Source organism: Varroa destructor, unplaced genomic scaffold, assembly GCF_002443255.2.
Source record: "Varroa destructor unplaced genomic scaffold, Vdes_3.0 BEIS01000002.1, whole genome shotgun sequence".
Classification (NCBI taxonomy): domain Eukaryota; kingdom Metazoa; phylum Arthropoda; class Arachnida; order Mesostigmata; family Varroidae; genus Varroa; species Varroa destructor.
The window spans coordinates 15,834,551-15,851,484 of record NW_019211455.1 but is presented as its reverse complement, the minus strand read 5'-3'; the positions used below and the strand labels follow the sequence as shown (position 1 = coordinate 15,851,484).

Below are 16,934 nucleotides of genomic sequence, written 5' to 3'. Positions count from 1 at the left end.
GCTTGATTTTTATATCGACCCTATAGGTGGTTATTTATTTATCGCTCGCACCATACAGGTATATTTATCCCGTGTTGTTCCTGGAAGACTTCCCGGATTTGATGACGTCAACGCATGGTGTTGTTCATACATTACTAGCGGCACCAGGCCACCACAATCCCGCTTTTCTTCTTGGCGGGGTGACACGGCAGCGTCTGAATTATGCAGCTGGATCGGAGACGAGCCACTCTTGGACCAGTGCCTCCTCATCGGAGCCTCCTCCTCGAAGCTGCATTATCCCGTGCAGATCGACATAGCTGGACACGCTACATTCGCAAATCTCAGCCCGGAGTCGACTGGCAACAATTAGCTTATACGGCTGTTTTATATACGCTTTTGGGGTCGGACATTTTTACTATTTACATAGATATGATTAATTCGAAATTTATTGAAGAAATCCATATGTTACTAAAGCTAGCATGTCATCTGCAACACCGCACTTTTTTTAATAGCTTCCAATTCGATGTTAACAAATCATGTTAGAACCAGTCCTGTGATTGGTTTAGCTAACTGAAAGTTCTAGTTCGCAAATAACGATGTTCATCGATGACTCTTGAATCGGAAGCAAGAAAATCAGTCTTTAGTATCTTGAGATTTTTGGTGGACGGCCTAGCACATAGGAAAAGAAACCTCGAGCCTCTTTCAGAATAATACCATTGTGACTGGTAAGGTTTCGGCACGAAGATGCTATACTGTCTTCTCGTTTTTTCGAAGTAACTGGTTACGCAAATAGTCGTATTTGACCACGCATTTCTGATATCGATTGTTCCTGCTAGGGAATCTTGTCGTTGCCAATGGCAGATTTTCTGAACGACTGTCCTCGTAATTGATTTTCTTCAAATATCCAGTCAGAAAGATTAATTAATCTTTCGAAACTACACCTACTGTTGAATACAAGTTTTCGAGATGTTTCAATTTTCGTTACAATTAGGTATAGTAAGGCACTGGTCCTACTCGCTGAATCAACTGCAACAAACGTATAAAATGTATATAAAAAAAATAAGTATGTCGCATAATTATGCAATAACGTAAGGACTACTGCGCTGTGTATGTTAGGTATCTTAAAACAGCAACTTTGACACTCGTAGTCCAGATTAGCACTAAACGATTAAGTTCCGAAGTATGCGTAATGAAACTGAAGAGCTACTAAGGTCGACTGTTTACATAATCGATTATTAGAAAAAATGAAAATAAATAAAAACAACAAATAACAACCAAGGTACAAGTGTAGCCAAAGCCGTACCAACCGAAATCGTGTTATTGGGGGACCTTTGTAATTTCTTTGGTAAGTGCTAGGGCACCTACCACAACCTATTGTGACTATTGTGTGAAAGTTTTTTTGCTTACAATCCAAGGATCCTCATTCTGGGGCAATTTACATTACACGTTCGTTTAAGGGACCATGATTCAGATGACTTTTTTTTTTTATCTTAACGCATGCGCAGTTAAACTATAACTAACCACGATATTCCTCGCACGCATATGGAGTAGGTGGTGATTCAAACAAGCTCGAAAGAGCCTTGAAATGTAAGTTTTAGGAGGACACATTTCGGAGCTAATTTTTAGAAAAAGCTATTTTGAGGTTAAGTTCTCAGGAGAACTAATCTTACGGCTATGAGAATTTTTCTTCCAGTCATCCTAACGCTGAAGTAGCTCCTGTAGTAAAACGTATTTCTTGCGTGAGTTGGATAAAAAAAAAAAATAGAAAAAGGTAAAATCATACTGCCATCGCTGTAAGCGAAGCTGACAAAACTCCACGTTAAGTAAGTCACAAATTAGCTGAAATGACACAGCAGCCAAGATGACAGATTAAGTTTCCTAGAAACGACCCAATTACATGATTAACTACCCAACTAGGTTCAATTAAAAAGTTACAATTGCTCACAAAGAGTGAAAACTAGTACCTACAAAAATGATAATTATAGTTACCATAGAGTGCATATTTATTGTATCACATAGTAAAATCACACAACAACTGTAATAGGAAGTCGTAAAATCCAGCTTTGTCGTAAGACATCCGTCGTCGCATTTCATGTTCCGACATATTATTGGAACAATGCAATACATCATATTGCAACCTCGGCGGTTCAGAGCTGTCTCCCTGTTGATTTTGTCATGCAAATATGTCTGACGGAGCAGACGCTGATAGTAACATCTATGAACAACAAAAACAACTACAAACTTAAAGTAAAAGCTTAGAGCACAATCAACGGAAAATGGAAAATTAAATTTGCACGAACGATTGTAATAATCAAGAAAAGCTGAATCGTGACATAATAAAGAGCTTCGAAAGTCTACATCGTCGACAAATCGTCATTAAAAATATATACGAATTCAAAAAAATGCAGCGACCCGCGACGCATTTAAACGGGGTAGCTTTACACGAATGACAAGGCCGTTGTGAAGCGATACGCAGGAGGAACGTTGTGAAGAAGAAGAAGAACGTAACAGCGACGAGGTAAAACAATGTCGTCTCTTACCGACTCTGTGCCGTCTCCATTTACCTAAAAATGTGTTTCGGCTTCGGGTTTTCGATCACTGTCCATGCAAAGCTTGTTAGCGGAGCCGCTCGTTAATACCAGAGCAGTATGAACTTGTGTTATGAAGAGTTCAGCCCTGACCATTGCTTGTTTGTCAGGTAGCCCCGTTCTTTCTTTTGGCGTCTGGTATTCCGTAGATGCCTCCATAATTGTCGTGGCTCCTTTATCATTTCGGTGTTATCATCGTCATAATAATGATGACAATGGCATGCTTTTCCCTGTTCTGGTCCTGCCTTTGTTTAGCACATCATATGTTTGAAATCGTGGTTCTTTTTGCCGCCACTCTACGAGCGTACATAGCTTCAGACTGTTCTCGCGATGCGGCTGCACGCATTTCTTCCACGCACTTTGTTTTGTTTTCCTATTTCCGTCTGTGATAATCAAGTTTTGCTACAATGGCCGTATCTTCGCGCTCAGGAATCTCGCTTCTAGATAATTTGAACTGACACTGGATAATAGTAGTGATCTAAGCACCTCGGTGTCAGACATGTATACGATATTCATACAAATAGACTAATTCAGATTTCTCGGTTAGTTAATTAGTTTGTTAAGCTGTTCGAATGACCCACGTTTTCATTACCTATTTACTCTTTTGTGTCGACTGTAGTAGAAATTTCGTTTTGAAGTGGCAAAAGTTAGTCTACATCTTACTGAACAAGTTTGATTGAACTTAACCCTGCCGGTTCTATTCTGACGTAAATATACCGAAAAATCTATTCACAAATTTTTACTCGTAAGCACTGCCTAAACACACGACGGCAGTCTAACACGTAACCACTTGTCTGTATGCTAACATAACAAGTGTTTCTAGATACAGGTTAAGAACAAAACATTTTCCAAATAAATGTGTGCACAACAAGTTCGACTAAAAAAGTCCAAGTAAGCTTTTGTTATTTTTATGTTATTAAAAAAATCCAGAATCTTCTTGCGGCCGCTGACGAAGGGACTCACATTGTGAACACTTTAGAAACTAACAAAAGGAGGAAGCGGATAGGGTGTTCCGTACAAAGTCGCCTAAAGCACAGTCCTAGCTACATGTAGCTTCTAAGCAGCCTTGATGCCCCGTACGGTCTGACAATAAGTCACAAAGAAACTGTAACGTAACTTGAACGAATAATTAAAAAGACAACAAAAGTGGCTAACTCTGGGGCTTTTCCTGCAAAAGGGCGTAGCTCTGTGTCAGTACTTGGTACTATCGCAGAAACTACAAAAAGCGAAATTTGCCAAACTTAATCTTATAATGAAAAAAAAAATCAGTAGCTAGCTAAGCTTCATCATTTACTTTGCGCGTAAAAAAAAAAAGAAAAATTATTATCTTTATGTTAGCCAAAATAAACAGGAATTCGTTTTGCGCAAAAGCCCTTCATATATATGTTCTTAGATGGGTACCGTTTACACTTGGTAACTTGTTCTGGCCCAACTCTAACTCGCAGTGTTGAACAGATGAAACGGCAGACATGACCCGAACATAACGTATCCATAAAGTAGTAGGATTTTACGCTAAGTTTGCAATAACATGCATATATAATCTCAAAACTTTACCGGTTCCTCTAACCAGGTTGTGGTTTTCGAAGTTGGATCTAGGCATGGATATTTATGTCCGGTATGAATGCAGAGGTCCAGTCAATAATTTTTTTTACTAAATTGTTTTTATTTCATGTTTAACCCTTATATGATATTTCTATGTATGACTATTTGAAACCAGTCGCCTAGGAAAAGCAGGCCCAGTATGACTATTGAATTTTCTATCGACTGCATGTATACAAATAAATGGAAGCTGCATATGAATCGCTTTATTTGTTTTATAGCTATTATTAGTAAAATGCAGTCTTTTTTTTTTTAAACACTCAGTTGAAGGAATCTAGGATTGTAAATTGATTTGTTTCGCGTATTCACACGTGCCTGAAATACCGGTTTCAATCGACCACTACAACCAGCGCACCTTTTGTCGAACCCATGAGCTAGTAGAGTTAGAATAAAAAAGAAATAGATAAAAATAAAAAATCAACAGTTCAACAATTCCTACATGATTCGTGATCTTAGACAGTTTATTTTGTCATACTTTTTTTTGGCAAAGGCAACACATGTGGATACAGGACGCCTTCCTTGATAACAACAGTATAATGTTTATTGTATTTTAGCTAATATGATCATATATCTAAAGCATCAGTCCATTAGCAAGTATCCAGAACTATGTGACTGCATCCTACAGTAACAATCCAGCAACACTGGACTCTTCATCCTTGAAGACTCTAGGGAACCAAGAAATCGAAATACTCCGTGATCATTTGTTCGATTGTATTTCTGTGTTCTGTGCATAACTGCCTTTTGAGATCGGAATAGTTAATATGAATACCAAGTATTTTCTCCTTAATGCCGCAGGACAAAGACGTCTGTTGCATGTCTTCCGATCCTATCCGTTCAGTTTTTGCGTTCGGTCCTCAGTACATGTGGGATGCATACGAAGGTATATGACGATTCGGCATGCTAATGTAGGCCGTATTACAATGTGTTTCTGTGTTAGAAATATTTATATACATGTAGAAGTAATAATAATGATAGCAATAATGTACAATAATAATAGTATCTCGTAAATATCTGTATAGTTCAAATAGAGCGAGATATTAGCTTATATCTGGAATATTCGGCGTAATAATATTGAAGAGCTGTAGGTAGCGAACTGTTACTGATTGCGTATGTCCGATACGATGGCCATTGTATAGAGACTAAAAGTTTACGTTCGTATTGGCTGTGCGTAAAGCGCGCGGCGTAGCATTATAAATGCTTACAAAGCAAGTCGAACAATCCAGAGTTGATGTTATTAGCATTTTCCCTCTGTCAGAAATGACGGCTGCGGTCCGAAGCAATAAAGAAGGGAATATAATAAGTAATATACGCTGCCTCGTACACATGAGCCTCAGAGACGAGACGTGCCCAGCTGACGTAATTGCAAGCTTAAGATCTGACGAAAATAAGCTGTGGGACTTTTTTTGGTGTTTAGCGGCCACGGCACCGTTAACTCTAATGTATTCTAGAAGTATTCTAATGTCGTAAATAGTAATAGTGATATAAGATGTTGATCTTTTTTTTTTTTTTTTTTTTGCTTTTCAACTCGAAATATAGAAAATCGCTAGATTACTGTGTGTTTATATTACGCTCGTAGCACTATGCCACAGCTAGTCGAATGATCAAGTGCCCTTCCTGGGCCCTAAGCGAGTGCGACCATTATAATACCGCAAAATGCGAGTCGTCTGAACGCTATACAGTACGCGTATGTACAATAAAGAAAAGCGCATTAATAAAGAGAGCTACGTTTATATATATGTACAGCCTATTGCTACTGCTACTATTATTAAACCCCGTTGTCGGCGTACGATATATTGCGGTACGTGAAACGAAACAAACAAGGTACTATTAATAATGGGAAAATTGCTTCTCCGCTAGGTGGCGCCAGTAAAAATGTTATTCATGCGAAAGCCTCATAGTTAGCTATGTCACATTTGTGACTACTAGTTAAGTACACATAAGAATTTATGAACGAGAGAGAAAGTTGCAATCAAATGTTTAGCCGTGTTCTGCTCGGCTTGCCTCGTGTTCCCCGATCGGTTCCTGATACATATGGTCATGCCATGAAGACTGATTCCCTATTATCACTCTGACTAACCTGATTTCCTCCTGTTGAAATCAAATTGCGTAAGCCATATATGCGTTATTCTATACTTGATAAGATAATTGTCAATGAATAATACTGTTAGAAGGTAGCTGATAGTTATCTGTATGTCGCTAACTGAAGTTGTTCCATGCAGGGTCGTTCTACAGTCGATCGTTGTAGTTCATATAAGTTATGCTAAGTAAATTGCTGCCTGTTCGTATTGTAGGTGTTAACCATTTTAACTGTAACTTCCATCTGAGCTGCTTGTGGATGGTGCAATCCTTAAAATTTTTGTTGCATTTCGTCGCCGATCGTTTGCGTAGTGAAATGGTTCGGCTAGACGTGTCAGTTCACTCAGATCACCTCAGTGTTCTCAGATAGACCATTATATCATGTTATGTCTATGCTACAAGAAGTGACTGTTGAATTTGTTTCCGCCATGTTTCTCATCATCATCTTCTTCTAGCCGTAACGATAATGATAGGAAAGATTACCAATTTGCCTTGTAATAGTTAATACTAGTAACTAGGCTTTCCTTTCGTTCGAAATCGTACAAACCAGCCAGGCATTAACATTTGGCATCGACTACAGAGCTTTTGTTAAATGAATATCTAGAGAAGCAAGTTTAAGCTTGGACGTCATGCTTACCATTATTATTTCTATCGTTATCGATTGCAATCACTATTATTAGGCAGAGATATATTGCTCTTACAATGGAATCACACGCAAGACAAGAAGACGGTAGAAGAAACGCCACGGTGTTCAATAAGTGAAGAATTACGTTATTTAATTGCTAAAATCAAACTTACTTTTTATAGGTATATTTATGTCTGTGGGTGTGTGTGTGTGTAGTGTGTGTGTGTGTGTGTGTGTGTGTGTGTGTGTGTGTGTGCGTGTTGATGTAGAAACTCACGGCTACAGTCCATCATTCTGGTAACTAAGCACATAACATAATGACATATGTCACAGAAAACCTGTTTTGTTTCCATATTTAAGTAGAATGACATATGGCGTGAACATAAATAGCAAATATAAATACACAACAATACAATGCTTTGCGGAACAGCATTTTATCATAACGACTGTAGGGTTAATTGCCGCATCCATTACGACGGGGCGAAGTTTCACAGGCGCTGTACTTCCTTCCGTATTTCGGAACTCAAACAGTTATTGAAGAGGCTACCCAATGGCCCGGAAATAGATCTGAGCACAACGTTTAATATCTATAATATGACAAGAGGAAAGGATGGCAACAGGAATGAGCTGGTGCGTGCAAGAGTACATACGGTTTGTATGCATGTACGTAAGATTTGCATAGCCATTTTTGGCATAGTAATACAAGCTGCAACAAAAACGCTCGTTCCAATCTTCATTACCTATGCAGCAGATCCTCTAATTTGATACTAAACATAGCCAATAATCGCAAGGAAAAATTAAGTTTAGCACTGTTATCTTATAGCAGAGCAAAGTTTCTGCAAAGCTTAGTAAACAAGTTATTGTGGCGTATCGTATATGAAAGTGCCATTATCACGAACCGACCTAGGACACTTTGCCGTTTTCGTTAAGAATATCAATAACAATCCTGTGATAGCTGCAAAGCTGCGTCTCGTTGCTGCACTATGTAAGGCAGGACGCCAACTATCAAATTGCTACGGCGTCATCAGCTGCGTGCTAGCATTACTTACTATAACTTTCATTTTCACATCGATACCGTCAATTCAATGTTGTCGTCTTCGTGGTTATCATCATCATCAGCGCCATCGCCTAGCTTTTCATCTGCATGTCCGATTTTCTCACTCGCTCAATTCTTCTTCCCCGACCGAAACGAATCCTACCGCTCCTGTCACATCATTATGCCCCCGAATCCCCCATCCCGCCCAATAAGATGTTTCTCTACTCCTTTATCTTCGCCTTCAGTATAGTTACTTTTATAATTAGACTAGAGTTTAGGTGTCTTTCCGCCCTCCGTTGTATGATTTGTAGATATATTTATGTCATATATATGTATGTGTGTTTGCATGCATCTATAGGTGTCTTTTGTTGTTTACAATATTTTGTTGCTTCGTGCATTACTAGTTTTGATATTTAGTCGGAATTATAGTTATCTTAGGACGGTATTCATCCTCGGAATATTGCCTTTAACAACAACCGTCATACACACGTACTTCGTGTGGGACAAACAGACTTTTTGTCTCTCTCTCTTTTATAGATTATAGGTTTTTTTTAGTTACATCGTTAATAGCATTATATTATCGCCGTCAGCGTTTCCTTTATGTATTTTAATATTAGTCTATTTTAAAGTGTAGTGTTGTTCTATCACAGAATAAAACTGAGAACGTTGTCAAGTTCTCGTCGATGTGACAACGCTCTGCCCCGCCGTTTCGTGGACTAAGTACATCGTGCACCTGGATTTTCCTGGAAGCGTATTTTGCCGCAAAAGGCGGGAACTTTCGTCGTATTCTACAAATAGCCTTCTCATGGCCTATCTTAAGGCGAGTCCGGAGTCGCTAGAGGTGCTCGGAGTTCGGCATCATTATCGTAATCGTTTCTCAAGCTAAATCGTACTTGGTTTGCCTTCGAGGGACTGCCTGGACTTCGAAGTGAAGGGGAGATGCCTGTAGCGTAGCCATTGGCACCGTTTTTGATGATCACCGATGTATTGAGCGGGACCCCATTTATTACGATTGACGACGAACGCGACGATTGGGGAGGTCCGGTCGATAGAACTTCGTGTTTTCGCCCGAGGCATGATTGCGTTTCTGGGTCCCGAAGCTCACTATGACTGTCCTTGAGGTCACTTTCACAGCCATCTTCTGACTCGGTTTTACATGCGCATTTCCATGTCTGTGCCACAGGAATGACCAGGACACCGGAAGCTAGTATGCTCAGTCCGCTAATATAGAAGGTCGTATTATAAGATCCTGTATAAAGAAAAAAAAAAATAAAAAAGTTAGAGTGAACTTATGAAAATTCTTAGCGGTACCTCGACAATAGCCGATATGATTCACAATTGTTGTTTGCCAAATGTTCGCTAGAAAATCAGTAATAGAAGACGAATGGAAAAACAAGCCACAAAAAGAATCATAGTGTCGCGTGTGGCTTCTTCTACGAATAACCAGAGCCGGTAGCTGAAATTCTTTCACTATGACGGATATGTTGACGAAAAAACCAATCCGTTGAAGAGAAAAATACAGATGCTAACTATGTACAGCCGCTTTTCCCTTTACGCTCTGACAGGATACATCGATAGGCTAAAGCTGACTATTAAAGGGACCTGTCGAAAACAAGTGCTTTCCTTCTTGCCATCTCTTACGATCATCATGTTCCGCTTACCGCTGATATCATAGAGCCATCCTGCGATTGGCGGTCCAATGAGGCCAGCAATGCCCTGGATGAGCAGCAGAAGGCCATAGGCGCCAGTAAAGTTGTCGAGCGATATTAAGTTGACGACAATCTCTGGTACAAGCGTATAGTTAGCAGATATCGTGAACCCGTAAATTGCTGAGGCCGTAGCCAGCGGAAGATAGGAGCTGAACAGCGGTATTGTGGCCACACTTGCACCTGCTACTATAGTGCAAAGGGCATAGAGCAAGCTCGGGTCTATCCAGGGTTTATCGCCGACATAGCCGACGATGACAACGCCGAGTGTGTTAAGTACGCCGACAATTGAGATGATAAATGCCCCGGACCCTTCCTGGATCGAAGGTAGCGAAGCCGCGTGATCCGGGATGTATACATACGGATTGTCCACACAAGCGTTTAGGAGAAAGTTTGACAGGCAGAATAGTGCGTACCTGTTGAACAGAGACAGTACACGTACGAGGGGTTGTCAAGCTGTCAATACTCTTGTTGAGTCGCCGACTGTAACCAGGTGTGGAACTCCTACATGCTATAGTACAAGGAACTTTAGATACTCCCACTACAGATAATTGCTTTAAAAATTACAAAAATATACTTAATTTTATTATATTTCGCCGGCGTTGTTCAGTCTACTAATATTCGATAGCAAGAACGGGATGAAAAGCATGAGATAGAGGGAAGGCAAAGTAACTGAGAGGCGAAAAGGTTGCACATCTTAGGTACCAGAAAAGGTGTGTTTTCGAAGATCGCTGTCCTCTGGGGAAAAGGCAACGATTTGTTCGATGACTTTCGGAAATGGAGGCCACAATTAAAGGAAAACCGGACCAAAAAAGACGAAGAAAATGTATCAAGGCTGCTGGGAGAAACGACTCGGAGGAAACGGACGTACGAATGTATTATAGTAAAGGGAATAGTAATCGTAATAGCTATGGCAGAGGGAGTTCCCCATTACGCTATACCACTGACGCTCGCGGCGACATCAACCACGCTGTTGATGGAAACTCGAAGCGCGAAAAAGAAATAAACGATTTCCCAGCGACTGGCTTTCTGCCTACTACTACACAATCGTGTGCATAAGAACATTCGTATACTACATTTGTCGGTCATGTGTGCGACCGATGTTTTGTGTATGAAACAAGGCGCTCTTGAGTTGAGTGCAACACTAGGAAAAGACTTTTGCTTTTGAAAGGGCACTTGTACTCAAGACTATACTGTCACTCACTTGAAATTCGTTAATAGTCTGACATCCATCATATCGCATACGACGTCTTTCAGATCCTTGAAGAATTCACAGGGACTAGACTCGCTTTCGTTGATAGTCGCCATTGAATTTCGGTAGATATTCGGGCAGCTAGAAGCCTTGAGACGGTATCTAAAAACGCATACAGCACAATGTCAGATAAAAGCAATCTAAACCCGACAGCATTTCCGTATGTTATCATGTCTCAACAACGATACCCTATATGACCATTTTTCGGACGACAGAATCGTGCATGATCAGCCCTCGTACCGGTCAGTCCTAAAAATACCAGGGTTTTTTTTCTATCTACTCAAGGTCCAATCATAGCCTATATCACCTGATTTAAATCAAACAACGATTCCATCGTGTTACCTTCATCAACGTAATTTCTTTTTTTTTTTTTTACCTTTTAATATTGAGCATGGCTCCCCGGTAGGTAAGCGAGCCCCGCTGCAATCTCAAGTTGCGCAGATAGGCCGCCGAGTTTGCCCGGTCCCTTGGCAGGGACAAAGGCCCGAAGCTCGCCTGTCTGTGTTGTCGCAAACTTGAAGATTTCTTTGTGGTGCTCGCCGCAGTGGCGCAAGCTAAACTATTCCGTGCGGTTCCGTTACCGCCTTCGCAGCCATAGCGACCAGCGCTACTACTGCGGTCGATTAGGCTCGCTCCTTGGAGCGCCACGATGGTGTCCTTCTTGTTGAATGCCTCATGCTCACTACTGCAGCTGTTGTTCGCTTGTTGCTGGTGTTGATGTTGATCTTTGTTATTGTAACTGTTCGACTCTTGTCGTTTGCCACCAACAGGAGGAACGTCTTGTAGAAAAGGAACAGAATTATCGTGGTTTTCGGCGCCGGCTGATAAGCTATTATTAGCATCGCGCTTAACAATCTGCCGGGGTGACAGCGGTGTTTCTGTATGGTCAGTTACCCCCGAGTAGGGTAATAGTGAAGTCAGCAGGGATAATCCGGACCAGTCAGTAAACGTGATCGTCCTTTCCGGATCTAGGGGATTTCGTGCCAATGATGATTCCAGTGTAGCTGATGGAGATGATGGCGGCAGCTCTTCGAGGGTGCGGTTTTCAAGGATGGTCTTGATCATTGGAGAAGACTTGACCGTCAGGTAGGGATCATCATTCGGATTGTTCTTGAGCACGTCATTCCACAGATTAGGGTATTTCTTTAATAGTGTACTCAGGTGGCCCTTCTCCTTTGATGACATTTCGGTAAGCACCTGCGAATCGCGCATATATTGGTTAGAAAATAGAGTGTGGTGTCTAATATAAGCTAATTTCAGGAATAGTGTTGAGATTCTGTTGCTACGAAGCATAAGTCTCATTGACACTTACATGAAATCATAAGTTCAAAATATACATCGACAAATAAATTAAAATTTTTTGTTTTTATAAATGAGGTCTCTCTTTACGTTAGTTCAAACTTAAACACATTTACATAAAGTTTACATACAAAACAATCGTTCTGTCAATTCTCCAGATAGCAATCTAGAGCCACAACACACGACGAAACTGAGTAATACATTATTTTTTTCCTTTTTCCAACGAAGAATTATAAACATTTCCACACGTTCTTTTCCTGCTTCTACCTTCCTTCAAAATTTCGTATCCGTACCTGTTCCGGTAATCTTGGCGACTCATCCGATAAGTATGTAGGCAGCTGTAGCAAGGAGCTGCACATCCGACGGCCTCCTGCAAGGTGACCCGCGAATCCCCAGCGAGTAGGTGAGGGGCTACGCGGACCTGGATGGTTCTCATCGTCTCCATCTTCGCCATCTTGAACGTCCAGATCTCGCATCAAAGCTCCCGACACGACCATGTTAAGGAAGAAGCCAGCCAATATGAGCAGCGTACCTCGCCACATGAATACCTCGACAAGCAAATACGTTAGAGGGGCAAAGATGAATGTGCCGACTCCTGTCCCACACACCGAAAGTCCGGTAGCCAGACACCGCTTTTTCTCAAAGTAATATGCCACAATCACGATCGACGTCACGTAGCAGAGCGCCAACCCGAAACCGGCCAGCGAGAACGTCACGTATAGCAACGCTAATGAATTAGAAAAAAAGGAAAAAATGAAGCCAAGTGCTGCGAGCAATGAACCGGCAATGCAAACCCGCCGACAACCGTAGCGATCAGTTAGCCACGAGGCAACAGGGCCCGCCAACAACGGCATGGATAAGAATAGACTCGCTACCCAAGCGGCATGACCTTTGCCCACAGCGAAGTATGATGTCAAATCTGGCAGGAACAACCCAAACGAAAGCGAAACGCCGTCTGAGATCAGATTAACAGCAAACGAGGCTAGGACGACTATCCAACCCCAGCCGCCATCGGGGGGCGGACGACGAGTTTTGCGACGCGCTGCTCCCGATGACGAAGAGAAACCGCCCGATGACGACGAATTGTCCGAGTCGTATCGTGTACGCCGATGACCGGGCGTATTTGTCGGGCTCCGTGTCGACGGTGGGTCCATCCTATTGCTGCTGCCACCGTGATACTGACGGTGATGAGGGTGCTGCTGCTGCTGCTGCTGCTGCTGTTGTTGTTGCTGCTGATGATGCTGATGCTGATTTTGTCTACTCTTCCCGTCGTGGTGCGGGCTAGAATGCGATTCGGCGGGGGTTTGGAGTTGCGGAGACACCAGCGCAACTGCTGTAGGTGCTGCTGGAATCGAAGCCGACGGTGGCGCAAGGAACGAGGAGCAGGAACTTGAGCAACTACCATTTTGCTGGAATAATTAAAATAAAGACAACCGCAGTGAGGGAGGTAAAGAGAGAGGATGGAAGACAAAACCAATTAGTACTCTGCAAAATGACCTATAGTGTCCCAGTTTTTTATGTATAGAAAACCAAGGACAGCTAATTTCGACAAGAACACTAAATCTATTTATATCTGACTTTTTGCATTCTAAGTTTTGGTGAAGTAAATTTTGGCTGCGTTTTTTTTTTTTTTTATTTTCTTAGCTTTTGATGCCAGTACTTCCACAATAAGGGCTTCACTGCGAGTGGAACAGGAGGTAAGATGTATTAGCTCTGATTTGTTGTATAGCAGATTAGTATGCAGTGATGCTTACAGGAACGTTACGCTTTGCAATTATAGGACCTCATGAGCTTTAACGATAATATGACTCACAATGTATGAATAATATTCTGTTCCACCACGGTTACTTCTACTGCCGTTGGTGTTAGAACCCAATACGTGATTACATTACGAGTAAAATTGGCCCAATGGCCCCAAGGTTAAGTCTAATTAACTTAAGCAACCCGGAATTCTCTTCCCTTCAAACTCAATATTATATGTTTATATATTAGTCGCCATATGATGCTAGCGACAAATATAGTATAGCGACAAAAATAGTAAACCTGTAGGATCTGACAGACTATTTTTAGTACACCGTGTCGAAATTCCAGCAGTGTTTTGTGTCAATCTGTCAGAACATATTGTGCGGACAAACGTATTAAAATCAACCCCCATGGTTATGGTGGTCGACCCAGTCGGCTCTGGCCCCTAAGAAACTCTGCGTGATTTGCTACACATTCGGCGTAAATAACTAACGTACGCACTAGTGAAAATCTTGTGAGAAGTATGTAAATGAGCGGAATATGTTCGACATGAAATTGAGGTGGTCGCGAACCTGACCTGCGACAGTATTTCAGCTACTTTTTTCCAGCTGTGTAAGTTGATAGCTTGACAATATAAGAGTAGCAGACGAAAACAATGAATGGTTGGTCACAGAATGGTTCGGGGCCAGAATCTGCTCCTCGAACTATTTCGTCGACATGGCGCCGTACTTTTTATTCGAGCTATTGCCTAGAGTTGTACACTTTATACTGCAGACGTTACAACCCCAGAGCTGGGTATTTTACTATCTTTCTCACTTTGTGCTTCCTAACCAATAATTCTCGATGTCGTGACCTACAAGTCTAGCAGAGGTTCATCGAAGCTTATGATGACTATCACTGCCTGGCCAAATGCAGCTAGATACCTAGGAGGCGGTGACCTTTGCGAGACGCTTATATCGAATACAATGCCAACTGGCTCGAGAAAAGAAACAACGGAGCCTCGCTGAACGTGTACAGAACAGATGGGCACAGAGAGAAATGAATACGTGGAAGCACTGTAGCTGGCACAGAAAACGCGCGGAAATTTACTTCAGGGGGGTTCGTTACGTGACGATGATAATAACTGGAGCCAACCCTGAATTAGGGAAACGCGGATCAGAACAGGAAAATAGCCCAGTTGACCTGCATCAAGAAAAAAAGTATTTAATTTCATACACAGTAAAAACTACACATGAATATTCTGTATTTATCTACGTTTCTTGTAGTCGTCTGGTTTCTTGCATATTACATTATCTCTATCGTATGTAGAAAATTTTAAATTATTTATTTTCGGCAGGACAAAGGTCGAGAGTAACGAATTAGCGGGTAGATAGGCCGAAATGGTGAAAGTATAGTCGTGCGGGCCACCTAAATGCCCAGATACCATTACGATTAATACCCAGTTCTTACCTGTTGGCGAGAGTTTTGAGGCGAGCTTTTGTTATTATCGCGGTTTAAAAGTAATTGTTCTAATTCACGACTCGCATGGTCTCTATTTGATTCGTCGCATATCGCCATATTATCGAATTAATCGATGTATATAGATTCGATGTGCTGCCGCTGCTGCTGCTGCTGCCGCCGCCGCTAAAACTCGGCCTTGTTGCTTCTTCGAAAAATCGGGTTTGCTGTTGATTTGGATTGCTGCTAGTGCTAGGTCGATTGTCCCGCTTAAGGTACTTTTTTAACAAGTGGCATTCCGAACGGGCAATTCCTGCAAGAAAAAAAGGAACAAAACAGTGATAATTAATGACGAAGCGGAACTGATTAGAGTCATCAATAAAAGTGATGGCTTATATCTGCAAAGTAGGAGAAAGGACGGAAATCATTTGACGGAGGAATGGACGCAATTTTCAACTTTGCTTTTGCGTCCCCTTCGCCTTTTCTCCTAGAGAATAGTATCTGCGCATGTCAACATAGCAGAATCCTGGGCCTATTCAATGTTTCGTGAAGTTAAGTAGCGTCTGTGGAGGGATAAGGTGAATACATGACTCTTTTGCGTCAGTTAAGATGCTAGGTGCTAAGGTGCTAGATTCCTGTGCCAGATGCCTAAAGCGGTACAGGTAGATATGCTAAATAGAATTTAATTACGATTTGGCACTATAACATAGCCATCTATTTTGTCGAATACAAAGAGATGAACAATTCCCGACATCGTGACTGACAATTCGAAATTCTGCAAGGTTTGAATCGATGGAGCTCTACGCACTAAATAAATCATTGACCCAATATGGATTTAGCCAGCTTGATTTTTTTCTCTGCTTTGACTTTTTTCAGTTCTGAACTTGAACTTTCTGACTATAACGCGCTTCCGAGAGCTTCTAGAAAGATCAGAATAGTCAACAACATTGGGAGGAACGCATTTTTCTATATAAATAATAAAACTAAGTTATTAAGCACTTAACGACCTTTAATTAATCGACTTCGTTACACGGCCCATAGGCAGGGTATGAGGCAAACTTGCGCGAGCGGGTAAAGGAGACCATTCAGTTGAATAAGTAAGTATTCTCTTCAAACGCGGCAGTGTAAGATAATCTAGTGAAGCTGGCCATCTATAGAGAAGCACAGTGACGTATAAGCCTGCACGTATGCTTCTTGATAGGCACATCCTTATATAATGCATAGGCATAAATTACGACGAATCGTAGCACGATGTAATTACGGCAGCTTACGGAGGGCGTAAGGCCCCTCTGGCCGCCAACGGAACATCTCTGTTCCAGATTCATTTAAGCGCTATTGAACCTTTCGAATGGAAGAAATACTGTAGGCCCTGATTACGATTAGGGAACGATGATTTATTACCCATATGTTACACAGCGGACTTATTTTTTTTATTTTCTACCTACAAAATGAACAGATCCAACTCAAGCAACGCTTGACGCTTACTAACATCTTTTACTGCATGCAGCAGTCTTTACCCAACATGATACAATACGTTCAAATAATTGCCTAATAATATTAACTAACTTATCTGACATAAACTTCTCGACATGTG

At 41.5% G+C, this 16,934-nt stretch overlaps 1 protein-coding gene across 1 annotated transcript; it reads right to left on the bottom strand.

Moving 5' to 3' along the window:
* Positions 1-2: 2 nt before the first annotated feature.
* Positions 3-15,603, bottom strand: LOC111243677 (uncharacterized). The gene is made up of 7 exons (XM_022789578.2): positions 15,353-15,603; positions 12,454-13,569; positions 11,238-12,058; positions 10,814-10,963; positions 9,565-10,025; positions 1,969-9,152; positions 3-1,005 (listed from the first exon to the last, which is right to left on the bottom strand). The coding sequence occupies exons 1-6, from the start codon at positions 15,458-15,460 to the stop codon at positions 8,719-8,721; spliced, it is 3,090 nt and encodes a 1,029-aa protein (XP_022645313.1). The 5' UTR covers positions 15,461-15,603; the 3' UTR covers positions 3-1,005; positions 1,969-8,718.
* Positions 15,604-16,934: the final 1,331 nt, after the last annotated feature.

Coding starts and splice junctions, on each gene's coding strand:
- LOC111243677 (XM_022789578.2), bottom strand. CDS start 15,460: ATGGCGATATGCGACGAATCAAATAGAGACCATGCGAGTCGTGAATTA. Junction 12,059..12,453: donor CGCCAAGATTACCGGAACAG/GTACGGATACGA, acceptor CGCGATTCGCAG/GTGCTTACCGAAATGTCATC. Junction 10,964..11,237: donor GCCATGCTCAATATTAAAAG/GTAAAAAAAAAA, acceptor ATGCGTTTTTAG/ATACCGTCTCAAGGCTTCTA.